The sequence below is a fragment of the Rhododendron vialii genome, chromosome 9a (genome assembly GCF_030253575.1).
Source record: "Rhododendron vialii isolate Sample 1 chromosome 9a, ASM3025357v1".
In the NCBI taxonomy this organism is placed as follows: domain Eukaryota; kingdom Viridiplantae; phylum Streptophyta; class Magnoliopsida; order Ericales; family Ericaceae; genus Rhododendron; species Rhododendron vialii.
This window is the reverse complement of record NC_080565.1, coordinates 3,167,954-3,188,373: the sequence shown is the minus strand read 5'-3', so window position 1 is coordinate 3,188,373 and position 20,420 is coordinate 3,167,954. Positions and strand designations below refer to the sequence as shown.

Genomic DNA, 20,420 nt, shown 5'->3' with positions numbered 1-20,420 from the left:
CAGACAGACTTGAAGAGTTCATCGACATCTTGGCATGGTTTCTCAAAAGACACACCTGGTGTTGATCCTAAGATAAAAGAAGAATCGAATCCTTTTGTTACCGGGTGCCAAACCATGTAAAATAAAGCTCAAAAGGTCCAGCGCCACGTTCCAAGTTTGCAGGAACAGTGTTCCGCCAAGCACAAGTTAGAACGTTCAAAATAGGCCCGGAGCAAGGAGTTTCAGCCAAAGCGCTCTAGATCATGCGTTATGAAGTCGTTTTATCTAGGGCTGCAGCCAAAGATCATCGACCTTGACAGCAACGATTTAATACATTGGTCAATATGGATCAATTCAAAAGTCTTTTCCTTGAGAGAAGCTCATTGGACTGAAAACCTCAAGGGTGGGCAGTTCTAAGTAAAAGTTAGAGCAGCCTGCTAGACCAAAAACCTATGAAGGCAGTCTAGGCAAAAGTCAAGGCAATATTTGAAAGCTCGCTTGACCAAAGACCTGAATGTGCAGTTCTAGGCAAAAGTTAGAGCGTAAAATATGAGGTAAAACACACGAGTGAATCTTTGCCTGAACTACGTTTTGACTTGATTTCCCATAATGGGATATGTAGGCAGTCTCTCTTTGAGACTCGGTCACAATTTATCAATTTGATCCAACGCTTTGGTACATTGCCGTGGTTGAGAAGAAGACAAGCTTCATATGTGCAAAAGGGGGAAAACATTTTATTTTTCAATCTTGTTTCAAAGTACTATTTCAATTTCAAAGCTGAGTAAAAGCCTTAAAAGATTTTAATCATAAAAAACAGAACGAAATGCTTGCGAGGCCTAATGGCTCAAAGTTTGTTCTAAGTTCAGCGAAGTCTAGTTTGAGCAGCTGCAATAGCTTTGCAGTCACATGCACTAGTTCGATACTCATGCGTGCTCATTCAATATGATGTGCGTTGGTCTCAAACCTGCGCACACTGCTTCAATTCGATCAACAATCAATAGCAGTCAGCTACTGCCTTAAATGTCATTCAAGGGACTTTTGCAAAGTGTTGTCATACCATGCAGGTCATGTGGATCTAATGTGACTGCACGGGGGTGTCAGTTTCAGTCCTGGCTTATACAAGTCATCATTTGCGTCTTATGTCCATTTTGTGACATTTTTCTAGTTTTTTTAATCCATTGTCATTTCGGGATGCTTTTCTCAGTTTTGTCTGTTTGTACAGGTCATTGTACAGCTATTTGACCTTAGGCAAGTGTCAGTTTCACCTGTCTGAAGGGCTATTGTGAGTTTTGGCACGTTAATGCCCAAAATTTTATTAATTTCCATGTGTCTAAAAGTCCGTGTTGCATCCGGGGCTCTTCTCCCTTTTCGTTTGAGCTAGGCAAGTCTTTACACATGTGTCTTTGTGTCGACTCAGTTCGCTTGTCAATACAAATTAGAAATTAGTGGTTGGTTTTTGTATTCTCTTAAACACTTGCAAAAGAGAGTTAATAAACTGGAAAATGCAATTTTTACATTGCTACCCTAGTATCTGTAACTCACAAGCTGTGGAATCTCGTGGACGGCAAAGGCACGTCAACCCAAGACCAAGCAAAGCATATCTCTGGGGCACGTCTGCCCAAGCATCGAAGAAAGGACGCGCAGGCCCAATGCCGTTACTATATCAATTGGGCACGCCGGCCCATTCAACGTCTATTTATCTGGGTGTGCATCTCAGAAGCAAAAGACAGTAAAGTACTGGGGCTCAGTGATAGTCCTTAAGCATCATTGTCCTCCTAGGAGCCGCCTTTAGCTAGGGTTTGCATTTTCAATTTGTGTATTCATATAGTATACATCTTTGCATATTGTGTATATCAACTGTTGAAAACAGAAAGGTGGCCAATTTGTGGGAGTTTATGCCTGAATGGCTTCCATCAAGTCTTTGTTTGCCGACGGATGCGATTGAAAAATCTCCTATGGTATCGTTATCGTTTGGTCAGCGGATGTAAAGAATTCTCCCTGAATCCACGATTTGTTTGCCGATGGGTGCAATTGAAAATCTTCTACGGTATTGTTCTCATAGCAGGATGCGATAAAATTTTCTACGGAACAAATCAACGACAACCAGTCCTGTCCAACTCAACGACGGTCAGCCATATCGTCCATCTTCATTTAGTGATGGTCAGCCATATCATCAATGACGGTCAGCCATATCGTCCATTTTCATTCAGTGATGGTCAGCCATATTATCAACGACGATCAGCCATATTGTCTATCTCAGTCATTCAGCGATGGTCAGCGATATCATCAACGACGGTCACCCGTATCGTCCATTTTAGTTATTCAGCGATGGTGAACGATATCATCGACGGTCAGTCATATCATCCATTTTAGTCATTCAGCGATGGTCAGCCATATCATCAACGACAGTCAGCCATATCATCCATTTTAGTCATTCAGCGATGGTTAGCCATATCATCAACGACGATTAGCCATATCGTCCTTTCAAATCCATTAACGATGATCAGCCATATCGTTCTTTCAATCTGTCAACGACGATCAGAATATCGTTTGTGTTCACTCTCACAACGACAATCAGAATATCATCCTTTTAGGCCCCAACAACGATTAGAATATTGTTTGATGGTCCACCTTTTGGTGACTAATCATTCCCCAGGAGAGTCGGCCTTCGCCTACCCCAAACGATTACCTCTACTTCAGTCTAACTTCACGTGCATCTTCCAGCAACCTTATTGCTCTGCCTTGGATGGTCTTTGATAAGGAGATTGACTCTGATTCCCAACAGATAGAATTCAACCTACCTGACGCGACTTACCCATATTTGTTGGAATGCTTTGTGCCGAGGATAGTTTGATCCCCAGCAACGACGGCCTGTCCCATCCAGATCTGCAACGACAGCCTGTCCTGTCTAAATTTGACCAACAAGCGGTGATTCACTCGTCCAGTTCTACTTTCATCCCCGGCAATGGACTGTTTGTCCATTTCTCCAATCAGGTTCCTTAAGTTTACTTGTCTATTTTGCCAGTATGCTTTGCTCTGGATTGCCTTGAGGGGTGTCTAGAAATCTTTGACGTTATTTGTACCAAGTCGATGGTGCTTCAAGTGGCGTCAAAGAAGGGCTACTGTAGACACTCCAATCAGGGCTTCCAGATTAATTTACTTTCGGTTTTTGATGTTTGACACCCTCTTGAACCTAACCAAGCCTAAGCCACTTCAAAAGCCAAAAACCCTACAAACGCGTGCTGATTTGAAGACTGCACGCGCAGAACAACTTGACGGGTGTTGGTCAATGGTCAAAGCTTGACCGTTGACCAACGTGTAAGTAGGGGGTACACGTGCGCTCTGCTCCAAAACCCGTGCGCGCGGGTCAAGCTGCCAGGTGTGGTCAACAATGGGTTGGTAAGCTTAACTACCAAGTAACCCTCAGCCAGCCTCGTGGACTAGATGAGCTCCTCTCTTTGCACCATATTTACCTTCCTCTCTCCTTATATCTACCCCCCATGGTTCTTCCATTGAAGGGGTTAAAAAAAAAAGAGATACGAACTTCAAAATGGTTACACCCACCCTTGTTTCTTCTATCACTCATACTCCCTCAAGAACATAGCTTGTTCTTCCACCTCAATCAAGCCTCAAACCTCAAAAGCTCCAGCACTCTTTCAAACTTAATTTAGGTATAGCATACCTACTGTTTTCTGTTTTGATCCTAGAGGGGGGGACTGGTAGGGCTAAGGCTGGTAATCAATACCAGTCGTGACCCTAAAGCTAGCAGGGTTTCATAAACCGTCCTGGTAGGAACCAGCGAGCACCGGTCCACAGCACGCGCGCACCACTCTGTGGCTGTGCGCGCAGGTCCGCGTGGGAATTGGTGTCTTGCTGTTTTTTGCATTTCTTTGTATATAGATCACTGCGAGCATGTAAATAACCAGTTTACTACTTTCCTTTGTTAAAATTGTTAGCTGTATTTCAATATGCATACCTGCTGCTATGGAGTAACTCTGGGATCTTTCTGGACATGTACAAAAACCAAGAAACATGTAAACCAAACACTAATTAAAAGGCTTAGACATGCGCGCCGGAGCGCCATACGCGTGCGCCAATCTGTCTCTGACCAGTGAGTGGCCTTGCAAGGGTAACTTGGCCTTAAACCGTTGTTTTGTCCCCACACTGATTATGGGGTATTTTGTTCATTTGTAGGGCTTTTCAGCTTTTAAATTGTATTTTATAACTGTTTGGTTTTTCCTGGGTGTGCACTGGTCCTTCCAGAGCCCAGAGGGTTTGAAAATAAGAGCTGTGGGCTTAGGCTTACCGATGCGTGCAGGTCGTGTAGTAGCACAAGCAAGTGTGATCAGCATGCAGTGACTTGATCAGTGCATGCTGGTTTCCAACTGTGCATGTCACTCCAAAACAGCAGCCTTCGAGTCTGTTTAACCTCCCACAGGAGTTTGTTTTCATCCTTTACTAACTGCTTTCGCATCCATGCTATTATTACATATTGCAAATCGTGTTACAACTTTAATCCCCATTAAACTGTTCCCCACCCTTAATTGGCTAAAAAATTAATTAATCAAACAGAATCGCAAATATACCGTTGACCAACGCGTAAGTAGGTGGTACACGTGCGCGCTGCTTTAAAACCCGTGCGCGCGGGTCAAGCTGCCAGGTGTGGTCAACAATGGGTTGGTAAGCTTAACTACCAAGTAACCCTTAGCCAGCCTCGTGGACTAGATGAGCTCCTCTCTTTGTACCATATTTACCTTCCTCTTTCCCTATATATACCCCCCATGGTTCTTCCATTGAAGGGGTTAAAAAAAAAAGAGATACGAACTTCAAAATGGTTACACCCGCCCTTGTTTCTTCTATCACTCATACTCCCTCAAGAACATAGCTTGTTTTTCCACCTCAATCAAGCCTCAAACCTCAAAAGCTCAAGCACTCTTTCAAACTTAATTTAGGTATAGCATACGTACTGTTTTCTTTGATCCTAGAGGGGGGACTGGTAGGGCTAAGGCTGGTAATCAATACCAGTCGTGACCCTAAAGCTAGCAGGGTTTCAATAACCGTCTTGGTAGGAACCAGCGTGCACCGGTCCACAGCATGCGCACACCACTCTGTGGCTGTGCGCGCAGGTCTGCGTGGGAATTGGTGTCTTGCTGTTTTATGCATTTCTTTGTATATAGATCACTGCGAGCATGCAAATAACCAGTTTACTACTTTCCTTTGTTAAAATTGTTAGCTGTATTTCAATATGCATACCTGCTGCTATGGAGTAACTCTGGGATCTTTCTGGACATGTACAAAAACCAAGAAACATGTAAACCAAACACTAATTAAAAGGCTTAGACATGCGCGCCGGAGCGCCATACGCGTGCGCCAATCTGTCTCTGACCAGTGAGTGGCCTTGCAAGGGTAACTTGGCCTTAAACCGTTGTTTTGTCGCCACACTGATTATGGGGTATTTTGTTCATTTGTAGGGCTTTTCAGCTTTTAAATTGTATTTTATAACTGTTTGGTTTTTCCTGGGTGTGCACTGGTCCTTCCAGAGCCCAGAGGGTTTGAAAATAAGAGCACTGGGCTTAGGCTTACCGATACGCGCAGGTCGTGTAGTAGCACATCCAAGTGTGATCAGTATGTAGTGACTTGATCAGTGCATGCTGGTTTCCAACTGCGCATGTCACTCCAAAACAGCAGCCTTCGAGTCTGTTTAACCTCCCACAGGAGTTTGTTTTCATCCTTTACTAACTGCTTTCGCATCCATGCTATTATTACATCTTGCAAATCGTGTTACAACTTTAATTCCCATTAAACTGTTCCCCACCCTTAATTGGCTAAAAAATTAATTAATCAAATAAAATCGCAAATATTTTCACAAAAAGCTCAAGTAGAGACCGATCTCCGGATTGGACAAGAGGGGTGCCTAAAAACCCTTCCCCTCTCGTAACCTGGCTCGCGAACCTAGATATGGTTATGACGGATTGGTTCCTTTCCAAAGGCATGCTGCCCACAAGATCGAAATACGTTTTAAATGAGTATATCATTGCTATAACCTAATGGGTCCAATTGACGAAACAAAAACAGCGTTCAAGGGCTCAACCTCCCTAGAAGAACTTGTAATTTATGGTTGCACGGAGTTGACGTGTTTGCCAGAAGGGGTGCTACAACCAACCATCCAGATGATAGACATACGTAGATGCCCAAAGTTAAAAATGCTCAAGCCAATTGAAGAATCAGAAGTAGCATTCAACGGCTCCGTGTCCCTTCAACAACTTCTGATTTACGATTGCCCGGAGTTGATAACCCTTCCAGGTCCTTTTTCTATCCACTCACCATTTAGTTTTTAAATTGCTTCTATTTCATCATATTTACCAAGAAATAAGGTACAACCCAACCCTCATACAAGAAGATGTGAATTGCAAAACTTTTGCTCTATAGGACTCGTTTGTCTTGAGGTATGATATTTCTTGCACAAATTTTCTTTTATTCAAAACATTATACCCCTAAAATGATTGCATGAAATTTGTTTTCTATTATTCGTTTGCACACCAAAAAATAAAGTTCCAACAGAGACTGTGTAAAATCAGAAGTACGAGATTTGTGTTGTCTAAAGAATAAGTTGTTACCAAGGGCCTTAGGTCCACAGAGGTTATAAGATGGGATTAGTAAGTTAGTTCTTCCATAAGAGAAAATGATGTAATTTAATATTTTTTGCACCGTAAGTTAATTCCTCTTGTCGATATAAAACTTTTTGTTAAGAAATAGTTTTATGCAAGTTTATGCAACCAAACACCTAAAATTGGTAAAATATTTTGCGAACATTGTATTCTGTCCAATTAAAAAGATCCGCAAAAGAGTAAAAGCAATGAACCCCTACGCTTTGTTTGGAACCTTGTGGGAAAAGAGGGAAGTCAAGATAAACTAATTAACAAGAAAAATGAAGGAAAATATTTATTGTACTTAATTGTTCTCTATTTTGCTATTATTTTTCTTCTCTGTTCCCTCAAACCAACAAGTGGCGAGACAATTTTTGGACTCCGCCCTCCATTATCCCCGTTCCAAACAAAGGGAGATAGGGCAATAGTACTAGAAATAAATGGGCTTAGTTATTCACAATAGCTAAATTGAGTTCACGTGTTTGCCAGGATGGGTGCTACAACCAAACCTCAAAGAGATAGACATAAACAGGTGCCCAAAGTTCAAAATGTTCAATCCAATTGAAAAAAGAGCAGCGACATTCAACGGCTTGACGTCCCTTCAAAAACTTTTCATTCGTGGTTGCCCAGAGTTGACCCTTCCAGGTTCTTTTCTATTCACCCAACAATTATTTTTTAAATTGTGTCTTATTCATGATAATTACCCCGAAATAAGGTACAACCTATACCTCCTCATACAAGAAGATGTGGAATGCAAAATTTATGCTCTTAAGGCTTTGTTTGGCTTGATGTAAAATATTTTCACACGAAATTGCATTTATTCAAATCATTTTACCCGTAAAATGATTGCATGAAATTTATTTTGCATTATTTGTTTGCACACATTAAAATTAAGTTTCAACAGAGATTGGTTTTATATATTATACTGTACAAGATTTGTGTTGTCTAAAGAATAAGTTGTTGCCAAGGGCTTGAGGTCCACAAAAGTTACGAGACAGGATTATTAAGCTAGTTTGTCCTTAAGATTAAATTACATAATTTAATGTTTTTTGCTCCGTAAGTTAATTCCTCTCGTTGATATAAACCAATTTCTTCAAAAAAAATTATTCCAAGTTTAGACAACGAAATAATAAAAATTGGTAAAATATTTTTGCAAAAAATGTATTTTCTCAAAACAAATGGAGCCTTAATAGAAGATTTGCTAAAGAGAAAAAGCAATGAAGCCTAACGCTATGTTTGCAACATTGTGGAAAGAGGGGGAAGAAAAGAGAAAATAATTAACCTGAAAAAAGAAATAAAATTTGTTATTGTACGTAATCCTCCTTTTGGCCATTTTTTATTGTCTTTTTCCTCAGAGCAAACAATGGGTGAGAGAGAATTTTCGATCTCCCCCTCCATCCTCCACGTTCCAAACAAAGGGAGATATGGCAATAGTGGAAATAGATGGGCTAAGTTATTTGCCAGAGCTATAAAACATAAGGTTTCTTGAGAAGTACGTTTTAAATGAGTATATCATTGCTATAACCTAATGGGTCCAATTGACGAAACAAAAACAGCGTTGAAGGGCTCAACCTCCCTAGAAGAACTTGTAATTTATGGTTGCATGGAGTTGACGTGTTTGCCAGAAGGGGTCTTACAACCAACCATCAAGATGATAGACGTACGCAAATGCCCAAAGTTAAAAACGCTCAAGCCAATTGACGAATCAGAAGCAGCATTCAACGGCTCCGTGTCCCTTCAACAACTTCTGATTTACGATTGTCTGGAGTTGATAACCCTTCCAGGTCCTTTTCTATCCACTCACCATTTAGTTTTTAAATTGCTTCTAATTCATCATATTTACCACGAAATAAGGTACAACCCATCCCTCATACAAGTGTTGAGGGGAATAAGGGGCCCAATAATCACACACAAATATCACCACAAAACAGTCACAAACTGAGTAAAATCGCAGCAGAAACGCAGCAGTAACAAATCAAATTTTCATCACACTATCAAGCTACAAACATGCATTTTTTCAGCAACAAAATAGAGCAGAAAATTTCAGCAATAACAAGACTTATCTGGGCACTAGAAATGCATATTTCTTTCACTTGATTAAAGCTTTACAAAGCCTTTTTCTTCACCTTCAAACATAGCACACATAAGAGCATACAAAACCCTTTTTTCTTCTTTTTTCTCTCTTTTCTTTGTCTCTCTCTGTCTTACGTTTTTTTTTCTTTTTCTCACAATAACGAAGACACACACCACAGCCACAACTAGATATTTCTGCACAAGGTTCTAGACACACACTTCACTTATTACATACTAAGGACAAAAATATAAAAACATTACATCAAAGCCCCAAAAAATAAGACAAGGAAATACCCAAATTGAGTTTACATATTTCTAACATCCCCCCTTAAATCGAATTTCCAATAGTCTTCATGCCAAGCATCAACTTCAATCTTCCAACCAAGTCATGCTTTAAAGGCTTCGTGAAAATATCGGCAACTTTATCATAAGACTTGCAATAAACTAGCTCCACTTCCTTTTGCTTCACATGCTCCCGGATGAAGTGAAACGAGTATCAATATGCTTGCTCCTTTCGTGAAATACCGGATTCTTTGCCGAGACGATTTCCGATCGGTTATCAACATGTACCTCCGTGGGACTTTCTTGTGGAAATCCCAAGTTCAACAAATTTCTCAACCAAATAGCATGGCAAACGGCAGAGTTAGCGGCCACATATTCCGCTTCACAAGTAGACAAAGTAACAATGGGTTGCTTCTTAGAAGACCAAGTAAAAACCGCATTTGCCATAAAGAAAGCAAAGCCCGAAGTACTTTTCCTTTCATCTAAATCTCTTCCCCAATCACTATCGGAATATTCAACAAGCTTAAAATCATCGACACAAGAATAAAACAAGCCATCGTTGAGTGTACCTTTGACATAACGAAGAATCCTCTTTGCCGCATTGAGATGTGATTGGTCCGGTGATTCCACGTATCTACTAATCAACCCAATATGTCTGGCCTAGTGCAAGTGAGATACCGGAGACTTCCAACTAGACTTTTAAAGTAAGTTGGATCAACATTGCCACCATTAGTGCTCTTTCGAAGCTCTACTCTACTTTCCACCGGAGTGTTCACCGGATTACAAGATTCCAGTGTTCTAAAACAAGAAATTAATCGGTGATTAATCACTAATTAATAGCCGGCGGGGCCTATCCGATTAGGTCCGATTAACGATTAATCGCCGATTACTAATTAATATGCACCGATTAATCGTCGATTAATCGCTCGAAGGTGGCCGACCGCCCGACTAGCGCCGAGCGACTTTTAGAACATTGCAAGATTCCATGCCAAATCTTTTAAGCACTTCCTTTGCATAGCCACTTTGAGAAATGAAAATTCCATCTTCCTTTTGCTCAACTTCAATGCCAAGAAAGTGAGACATCAAGCCAATATCAATCATCTCAAACTCCCGAATCATACTCTTCTTGAACTCCTTGAACATGTTAGGAGCATTCCCGATAAAGATCAAGTCATCAACATATACGCACACAAGCCAAAAATTTCCATTGGCATCCACCTTCATGTACAAAGCATGCTCATAAGGACATTTTTCAAAGCCATTCTCCACAAAGTATTTATCAATTCTAGCATTCCAAGCACGTAGAGCTTGTTTTAGCCCATAAAAAGCTTTTTTCAACTTATACACTTTGCCTTCTTGCCCAACTTTGACATACCCCAAGGGTTGTTCCCATAGTTTTAAATATCGGCCGATACGGTTCGTATCGGCCGGTTCGTACCGGTATTTGAGACTTCCGGTTGGGATATAGGCTGGTATAACGGGGAGACTGAAATTCACAGGTGAATCGGCCGATTCCCGATACGTATCGGCATGTAACCGATTTGTGGACCGGTTCGGCCGGTTCGTATCGGTTCGGCAAAAAAAAAACAAAACAAAAAAAACATAATGTTGCATAATGTGGCTAGCGATTATGTAATGTAAAACCTCTATGGTGTGTTTATTTTAATGTCTTCATCTTATTTTTGCTATTTATGTCAATTATATCGAAACTCATAATGTTGCATTTTTCTCATATTTGTAAAATCTTATTGACTTGCGGGTTTTGATAAATTATCGGATATTTCACATGAAGAGAATGGGCTATTACATGTCTTAAATTAATTAAAATGTGATAATTTTAGCCAATGTTGGGGGCAAAAGTATATTTTTCAAGTTTTATACATGTTGCTGATGATTTTTAAAAATTCACGACCGTGACATCCGATTCCCGCGACGTATCACCGATACGTCCCGATACCGATATACCGCGACCGATACTGCGACGGCGACCGATACCGCGATTTAAAACTATGGTTGTTCCACATAAATCTCTTCTTCAAGGAAGCCATTTAAAAACACTGATTTCACATCAAGTTGATAAATCTTCCATTTATGTTGGGCGGCTAAAGTAATCATCAATCTAATAGTCTCCATTCGGGCAACGGGAGCAAACGCTTCACCATAGTCAATTCCGGCTCTTTGCTTGTAGCCTTAAGCAACCAATCTTGCCTTGTATCTTTGAACTTCACCACTTGCATTTCTCTCTGTCTTATACACCCATTTCACACCAATTGCTTTGTGGTCTTGTGGTAGACTAGTAAGCACCCATGTACCATTCTTCTCAATTGCATTTATTTCTTCATCCATGGTTTTCTTCCATTTCTTCTCTTGAATGGCTTCTTCAAAGCTAATAGGATCACAATCCATATCCGTAAAGAAACAAAATAAACTTAAGTTCTCTTCCTCCATTTTGATTTCTTCATAAATTTCTTGCAAGTTTCTTGTTTTCTTTGGCCTTTCACTTGAACTAGCCTCTGATGACGATGATGATGGTGAGGAAGAATCACTTCTATAAGATGAGGGAGATCCATGTGGAGGAGATTGTGGCTCTTTTTTAACTTTGTTTAGCACTTCCATCTCTTCTTCTTCAAGAACAAGTTCAACATCATTGGTGACTTCTTTTTCCTTCCAATCCCACATTTCTTCTTCTTCGAATATCACATCTCTACTCATGATCACCTTCTTGGTAAGAGGGTTGTATAATTTGTAACCCATTGTTCTATCACCATAGCCAAGAAAAAATGCATTTTTCACCTTTGTCATCAAGCTTTGTTCTTCTAGCTTCCGGATTCTTTGATAGGCAATGCACCCAAAAACTCTAAGATGAGAAACACTTGACTTGAAAGAGCTCCATGCCTCTTCCGGTGTCTTGAAGTGAACACTTTTAGTTGGACAACGGTTCAAGAGATAAACGGCACATGCAACGGCTTCGGCCCAAAATTCTCTAGGCAAGCGCTTTCCTTTCAACATGCTTCTAGCCATATCTAAGATTGTTCTATTCTTCCTTTCGGCAACTCCATTCAATTGTGGCGTGTAGGATGGAGTCACTTGATGCACAATACCATGTTCTTTGCAAAAATCCTTAAAAGCATCGGAAGTATATTCACCACCACGATCGGATCTCAACATCTTGATATAGTTGCCAATTTGCTTCTCAACAAGTGTCTTAAACTCTTTGAATTTATCAAACACCTCCGACTTCCTCTTCAAAAAATACACCAAAGTCTTCCGGCTATAGTCATCAATGAAATTGAGGAAGTACCAATTCTTGCCATTTGTCATGGGTTTCAAAGGACCACATACATCGGTGTGCACAAGCTCCAAAGGCTTTGATGCTCGCCATCTTGCTTCTTTAGGAAAGCTCAATCTATGGTGTTTGCCAAGAATGCACCCTTCACAAACTTCATTAGGATGATCCATAAAAGGCAAGCCTCTCACCATATCTTAGTTGATAAAAGCTTCAAACCACCAAAGTTAAGATGTCCAAACCTCAAGTGCCACAACCAAGCATTATCCTTGACAATAGCATTAAAGCATCTCATAGCATCATGTTGAATATTTAAAGAAAACATTCTATTCTTTGACATTTTCACATGAGCAATCAAATTTCCACAAGCGTCTTTGATAATAAGATAAAGATTCTTCATGCAAATATCATATCCTTTCTTCAAAAGTTGGCCCAAATTTAAGATATTATTTTTCATATCCGGAACATAATAAACGTCAGAAATAAAATCATGACTACCATTCTAGAGTTTGATTAGAATCTTACCTTTGCCTTTCACCGAAACTTTGGAGTGGTCGCCAAATATCACATGGCCTTGCACCGCCTCATCTAGTTCAATAAACATGCTCTTCTTGCCACACATATGATTGCTTGCCCCGGTATCAAGAAACCATACATCACTTTGATCTCCATTGGAACCATTGTAAGCTAGCAACAAAGTAGGCTCAACTTCTTGGTACTCTTTCTCCACATAGTTAGCTTGCTCACCAACTTCATTGCTTGACTTTGCTCTACACGCATAGCTATAGTGCCCAAATTTGTGACAATTATAGCATTCAACATTCCTCTTGTCATAACCATTCCGATTAAAAGAATGGTTGTAGTCGCCACCTCCTCTAGCTCTTCCTCTTCCTCTTCCTCTTGGAGCATATGAGTTTTGGCCTCTTCCACCTCCACTAGTGTTCCTTCCACCTCTACCTCTATTCGCATAACCTCTTCCATGGCTTTCAAAGCCTCTTCCATGATTTCCATAGCCTCTACCACGGCTATCATAGCCTCTACCACGGCTATCATAGCCTCTACCATGATTGTCATAGCCTCTTCCTCTTCCGCTTTGAGAGGTCTCCCCTTGATCCTCCTTTGCATCATTGAAAGAAAGTTTCGATTGGAGTGCTTGTTCGAGAGAGCTTGAAGCCTTCTTGTTCACCTTTGCTCATAAACTTCTAGTGCTGCCATCAATTGATCAATCGTCAAGGAGGAAGTATCCTTTGACTCTTCAACGACGGGAACCACATACTCAAATTTACCATTTAGAGATCGTAAGATCTTCTCCACCACACATACATTATCAAGGTTGCCACCATACCTTCTAATTTGATTCACAATCACCATGGTTCTAGTAAAATACACCGCAATGGTCTCATTATCCTTCATTTGCAAAGATTCAAATTCACCCCTCAAAACTTGAAGTCTCATCCTTATAGTTTTGTCAATAACAAGGCTTTCTTATCTTTATTTCTCATTTGCTTGAGTCAAACCTTTTGACCTTCCGTCAATCGATCTCTCTTCATCCTCCTTCGAAGCAGGTTGTTAAAACCCATTTTCAACAAGATCCCACAAATCTTGATAACCCAACAACACTTTCATTTGTATACTCCAATTCTCATAATTATCTTTCCCCAATCTAGGAATTTGGGGCTGGAGAAAGTTATTCATTGCAGCCATCACAGATCAAGCAGAAATACACCAATAAAGGCCCTAATTTCAAGCAACAAGCCCTAAGCTTTGATACCATATATGTTGGGGGGAATAAGGGGCCCAATAATCACACACAAATATCACAACAAAACAGTCACAAACTGAGTAAAATCGCAGCAGAAACACAGCAGTAACAGATCAAATTTTCAGCACGCTATCAAGCTACAAACATGCAGTTTTTCGGCAACAAAACAGAGCAGAAAATTTCAGCAATAACAAGACTTATTTGGGCACAAGAAATGCAGATTTCTTTCACTTGATTAAAGCTTTACAAAGCCTTTTTCTTCACCTTCAAACACAGCACACACAAGAGCACACAAAACCCTTTTTTCTTCTCATTTCTCTGTCTCTCTCTGTCTCGCGTTTTTTTTTTCTTTATCTTACAATAACAAAGACACACACCACAGCCACAACTAGATATTTCTGTACAAGGTTCTAGACACACACTTCACTTATTACATACTCCCTCCGTCCCTTTTTAAGTGTCCTACTTCGTAATTCCAACTTATTAAAAAGACATCATCATTATACTTTTCACATTAACTTTTTCCTCCACTTTTCCTACTTACCCATCATCATGACACTTTTACTCACTTACTTTTTAAAATGGAATTTACTTTTAGGGACTAAATAGACAATTCATCAACTTTTACCCACTAACTTTACAAAATGGACACTTATTAAGGGACATCCCAAAATGGAATACCGGACTATAAATAAGGGACGGAGGGAGTACTAAGGACAAATATATAAAACATTACATCAAAGCCCCAAAAAATAAAACAAGGAAATACCCAAATTGGGTTTACATATTTCTAACAACAAGAAGATGTGAATTGCAAAACTTTTGCTCTGTAGGACTCGTTTGTCTTGAGGTATGATATTTCTTGCACAAATTTTCTTTTATTCAAAACATTATACCCCTAAAATGACTGCATGAAATTTATTTTGTATTATTCGTTTGCACACCATAAAATAAAGTTCCAAAAGAGATTGTGTAAAATATGAAGTACGAGATTGTGTTGTCTAAAGAATAAGTTGTTGCCAAGGGCCTGAGGTCCACAGAGGTTATAAGATGGGATTAGTTAAGTTAGTTCTTCCTTAAGAGAAAATGATGCAATTTAATATTTTTTGCTCCGTAAGTTAATTCCACTTGTCGATATAAAACTTTTTGTTAAGAAATAGTTTTATGCAAGTTTATGCAACCAAACACCTAAAAATGGAAAAATATTTTGCGACTATTGTATTCTGTCCAAATAAAAAGATCCACAAAAGAGTAAAAGCAATGAACCCCTATGCTTTGTTTGTAACCTTGTGGGAAAAGAGGGAAGTCAAGATAAACAAATTAACAAGAAAAATGAAAGGAAAATATTTATTGTACTTAATTGTTCTCTATTATTTTTCTTCTCTGTTCCCTCAAACCAACAAGTGGCGAGACAATTTTTGGACTCCGCCCTCCATCATCCACGTTCCAAACAAAGGGAGATAGGGTAGTAGTACTAGAAATAAATGGGTTGAGTTATTCACAATAGCTAAATTGAGTTCACGTGTTTGCCAGCATGGGTGCTACAATCAACCCTCAAAGAGATAGACATAAATCGGTGCCCAAAGTTAAAAATGTTCAATCCAATTGACAAAAGAGCAGCAGCATTCAACGGCTTGACGTCCCTTCGAAAACTTTTTATTCGTGGTTGCCCAGAGTTGACCCTTCCAGGTTCTTTTCTATTCACCCAACAATTATTTTTCAAATTGCGTCTTATTCACGATAATTACCCCGAAATACAGTACAACCCATACCCCCTCATACAAGAAGATGTGGATTGCAAAATTTTTGCTCTTAAGGCTTTGTTTGGCTTGATGTAAAATATTTATCACAAAAATTGCATTTATTCAAATCATTTTACCCGTAAAATGATTGCGTGAAATTTATTTTGCATTATTTGTTTGCACACATTAAATTAAGTTTCAACAGAGATTGGTTTTATTATACTGTACAAGATTTGTGTTGTCTAAAGAATAAGTTGTTGCCAAGGGCTTGAGGTCCACAAATGTTGCGAGACAGGATTATTAAGCTAGTTCATCCTTAAGATTAAATGACATAATATATTGTTTTTTGCTCCATAAGTTAATTCCTCTCGTGGATATAAACCAATTTCTGCAAAAAAAAATTATTCCAAGTTTAGACAACGAAGTAATAAGAATTGGTAAAATATTTTTGCAAAAAATGTATTTTCTCAAAACAAATGGAGCCTCATAGAAGATTTGCTAAAGAGAAAAAGTAATGAAGCCTAATGCTATGTTTGCAACGTTGTGGAAAGAGAGGGAAGAAAAGAGAAAATAATTAACATGAAAAAAGAAAGAAAAATTGTCATTGTACGTGATCCTCTTTTTGGCCATTTTTTATTCTCTTTTCCCTCAAAGCAAACAATGGGCGAGAGAGAATTTTCGATCTCCTCCTCCATCCTCTACGTTCCAAACAAAGGGAGATATGGCAATAGTGGAAATAGATGGGCTAAGTTATTTGTGAGAGCTAGAAAACATAAGGTTTCTTGAGAGAGCTAAGTTATTTGCGAGAGCTAGAAAACATAAGGTTTCTTGAGAAGTATGTTTTAAATGAGTGCATCATTGCAATAACCTGATGGGTCCAATTGATGAAACAGCGTTCAAGGGCTCGACCTCCCTTGAAGAACTTGAAATTTCTGGTTTCACGGAGTTAACGTGTTTGCCAAAAGGGGTGCTACAACCAACCCTCACAGAATTAGGGCTACGGCACTGTCCAAAGTTAAAGACACCCAATCCAGATGCATTACGCACCCTCACATCCCTCAAGAAGCTGTTTATTAGATCGTGTTCAAATTGGGGGAGCTGTTGGGAGGAGGGGGTGTTTTGCACCACCAGCGTTCAAGAATTGGGTATAGGTGCGTTCGGAGAGGAGTTTAGATATTTCCCGTGGCCCTCCACAAGTGTTGCATCACCACCATGGAGCCATCTCACCTCCCTTGAGATACTATATTTATGGGGATGGCCAGAGGTCAAGTCTCTGCCTGATCAACTTGAGCACCTCCCTGCCTTGAGAACTTTGGCAATTTGGAATTTTAGTGGGTTGGAATCTCTGCCAGAGTGGCTCGGTAAACTTTCAAATCTTGAATCTTTGTTTATAAGTGGGTGTCCCCTTGTTGGGAAAAGATGCGAAAAGGGAGGCGGCGAAGATTGGCACAAGATTGCTCATATTCCATCCATTGAAATAGGTAACTGATTCTTCGAATTGGACGTTTCATTGATTGCTTCTCTTCGCTTGTCACATCTCTGTCTCTCTCTCTCTTTGATTACGACACATGGGTGTGTCTTGCCCGTGTGCGTATGTGAAATAATCCATGGAAAATTTTATCTGACCTAATTATTTTCTGTGATTTTTGGGCTTTCAGACAATGAGGAAATGCAGTTAACTGAAGTGTACCCTCTCCTTGCAGATGAAGCATGAAACTCCCCTACGAATCATGTAGTTTTTTATCTACTGCATTTTCATCTGTTTGCTTATTTTCAGACTTGGTACTCTCTAAATGTAATAAGCCCCTCTGTTCTCTCGGTCTTACGAATTCTGAGACCTCTCCAACAACAAAAGAACAGGGGTTGTGACGTGTTGAAGAAAGTAGTTCTTAACTAATTAGCTCCTTTATGTATTTAAATCATGTGAGTGAAACGGTTTTAGTAACCTGTTCTTGTGTTCACAGAGGTCTCAGTGTAAATACAAACTGAAAATGCTCAAGGTGAAACGGTTTTTTTCTTTTTTCACCCCCCTTTTCAGCAGTTCTAGGTGTTTCGACTCCCGAGTCTTCGAGGCAATGCTATATGCTAAGTCTGTCTGACAAATTCATGGTAAGACTTCGGTTCTCAAAGGTCTTGCTAGCTCATAAATATGCTGTTTACATTTTTCTGCAAATTTATTTGTTTTAGCCACGAAATCTTTGTCTCTGTTCATATGTTTTGAGAATATTTTCCTGCTGTTTGAATGCAAATTTTCCAGAAAATTGGTGAGCTCGTGATCCGCTTCTTGAGGAAATCGATATTGGTATGGAAACCACCTCATATATCAGCCCAAATTTTTCAGAAATTCTCCTAGCTTTCCTTTTTATTTTCCTTCTTCTGCCTGGCATATGCTTTTTTTTTTTCCGGTTTTTCAAATTTTAAAATTCACCACATTCAAAGGCCTGAATATCTTATCAGCACTAGAGCTTTGTATGCGGCATTCTGACATATTGTGATACCTTAACCCCTGCTCAGTGGCTTGCAATTAATATTTTCCTTTACAAAATATATAAGTAAACTAGTAATTGTCCGCAATGCTTTCTAAATATAGTTTTAATGAAGTATCAAACCTCACTTTTTCAAAGCTTTTTTTTATACAACGGTTGTGTTTTATGCCATCTCACATGAGGTGAGTCCCGGATATGCGTATGGTCACACCTCATCCGAGAAATTTTTTTATCGTTTGTGTGAAGCGGCAATGTGTTAGCTAGGCTCCTAAAACCTCATATATTGGTGCACAAAAGGTCTCAATGAAGATAGTGGACGCTGCTGTAGGACTGTGTCTTTAGGGGCCTGGAAAGTGTGTAACAAGTAGTAGGAAAATAGAGTATTCGTGTTACCCGTTCAAGGTTTCGCAATTATTTTGGCATAATCCGTGGATTTATCTGTGCAGAAGCACAGGCTATATGTTTGAATGTATCTGTGTAATCGAGGACGGGAGGTGAAGCGCTCTTTCAATGTTGAAATGGTGGGCAGTCGTGTTAGAGTTCTAATACCGTAAACTCAAGAATCATCCCTTATGCACCAGTGCCTCCCACTGTTGTAGAGGTCCTCAACAATCTGACCACGATCTTAATACGAGCAAGTATTATGACAGTACGAAGAATGATCACAATCTGACCTCTAGAGATCGATGCATCTTGAGATAAGCTTACCAACGTATATACCCATTGCCCAAACGTATTCATATAGATAGATGAAACAAACAACATAATAGTACCAACAGCTTAAAATTAGACCCGCCCCAATGTGAACTATGAACTGTTAATTGCATTTAGGACTTGAATTCATCTATCAGTCTTTACAAGAAAGAATAAGTACGTAATCAATGCGATCAAACTCTAGTGTATGTGTAGTTCAAGAAAAAAAAAAAGAACAAAAGACTCCAGCATATGTAAGTGTTAAAAGTTTATAGCCGTGCAAGGATAGAAGATGAGCAAGACTTTTTTTCTTCAAACTCTTTTTTTTTTGCAAACCTGTTGCAATGCAATGTAGGCAGCACTTCATGTAAGGAATTGTTCATCCAATGTGAAATTTCTTTAACCTGTGGATTTGGATACGCACACGAATTCAGAGTTATGTTCACAACTATATATAGCCTTCATATGACATTCTAAGTGGAGTGATGTCCTGGTCTAAGCCTATCCATTGAGAAAGGAATCACAACTTCGCAAGTGTCATAAAGCTAACTTGATAAAGTTTAAACTAAACATTCTCTTTTTCTTTTTTCTTTTTTCTTTTTTTCTGAGCTTTAAACTTGAAAACTTTATGTAGGCAACAGGTAATGACCAAAACTGAATAATTGACGTCAATAAAGATAGGCCTATGCTCATTTATGGCTATCCTACGAGCTGCTTCAACTTCACTAAACAAGGAAAGAGCAATGCCATCCTATGCTCATTTCGGCCATCCTATGCTCATTACCATTGACACCAGTACTATGAACTCCATATGCCTGTCCTCTAATACCAATGCCATAGCAATTAGAAAAAAAAAACAAAAAAAGAACAACAATACATCCTGAAAATCAAAATCTAGAAGACGGAGTCAAAATGTGAAAGTGAAGAGGGAAATTACTTTGAAATTGATCTGAAACCGGGGTGTTGATGGCCCACCATTGTTCTGGCAGATGAAAATAACTAAGGCCTCAATAACGCCGCAAAATTTAAAGCCACGTGAAAATCTCAATAGCAGAAATCCTTGTGTTAGTTTGATGAATGTTTGGAAACTGAAACGAAAGAAAATGGCGGCCGGCGCATTTTAGTTTGTGTTTCCAAATTAAAAGCAGTTTATTGCTGTACTAGCGGTTAGGTTATTTAGGAGTAGGTTTTTTCATTTCCATAAAACGCGGAAGAGTTGTGGGCGGTTATAGTAGGCAACGTGAGAAAGAAAGAGGTGAATCAGATATTGGGGAACCAGATCCTCTGTGCCGGAAAACCCTATGCCTCTCTGCTGTTAGATCTTGGGCCTTAAGAAAAACGCGCACACACACACACAAAATCCAACAGCCAAAAACCCCTCGGCACAGAGGCACAGGGGTTATTGGTTTTTATTTTTCTTTGTAAAGAATCTGGAAAAAAAAGGGTGTGGATTTGGAGGGATGAGAGGTG

General features: G+C 39.5%; 1 protein-coding gene across 16 annotated transcripts in view; it reads left to right on the top strand.

The window, feature by feature from the left end:
• Nucleotides 1-18,345, top strand: part of LOC131301970 (putative disease resistance protein RGA3) — a 48,702-nt gene extending 30,357 nt beyond the window's left edge. For 12 of the 16 annotated variants that reach the window (XM_058328510.1, XM_058328500.1, XM_058328508.1 and 9 more), the window contains 6 exons: nt 6,055-6,282; nt 7,116-7,271; nt 8,183-8,410; nt 15,563-15,718; nt 16,665-17,252; nt 17,430-17,793. In XM_058328510.1, coding sequence (XP_058184493.1) covers nt 6,055-6,282; nt 7,116-7,271; nt 8,183-8,410; nt 15,563-15,718; nt 16,665-17,252; nt 17,430-17,485 — 1,412 coding nt within the window. In that variant the 3' untranslated portion in view covers nt 17,486-17,793. Of the gene's footprint in view, nt 1-6,054; nt 6,283-7,115; nt 7,272-8,182; nt 8,505-14,830; nt 14,945-15,562; nt 15,719-16,664; nt 17,253-17,429; nt 17,794-18,028 lie in introns of those variants that run through there. The other 4 variants (XM_058328498.1, XM_058328503.1, XM_058328506.1 and 1 more) reach the window with 4 other exon arrangements.
• Nucleotides 18,346-20,420: the final 2,075 nt, after the last annotated feature.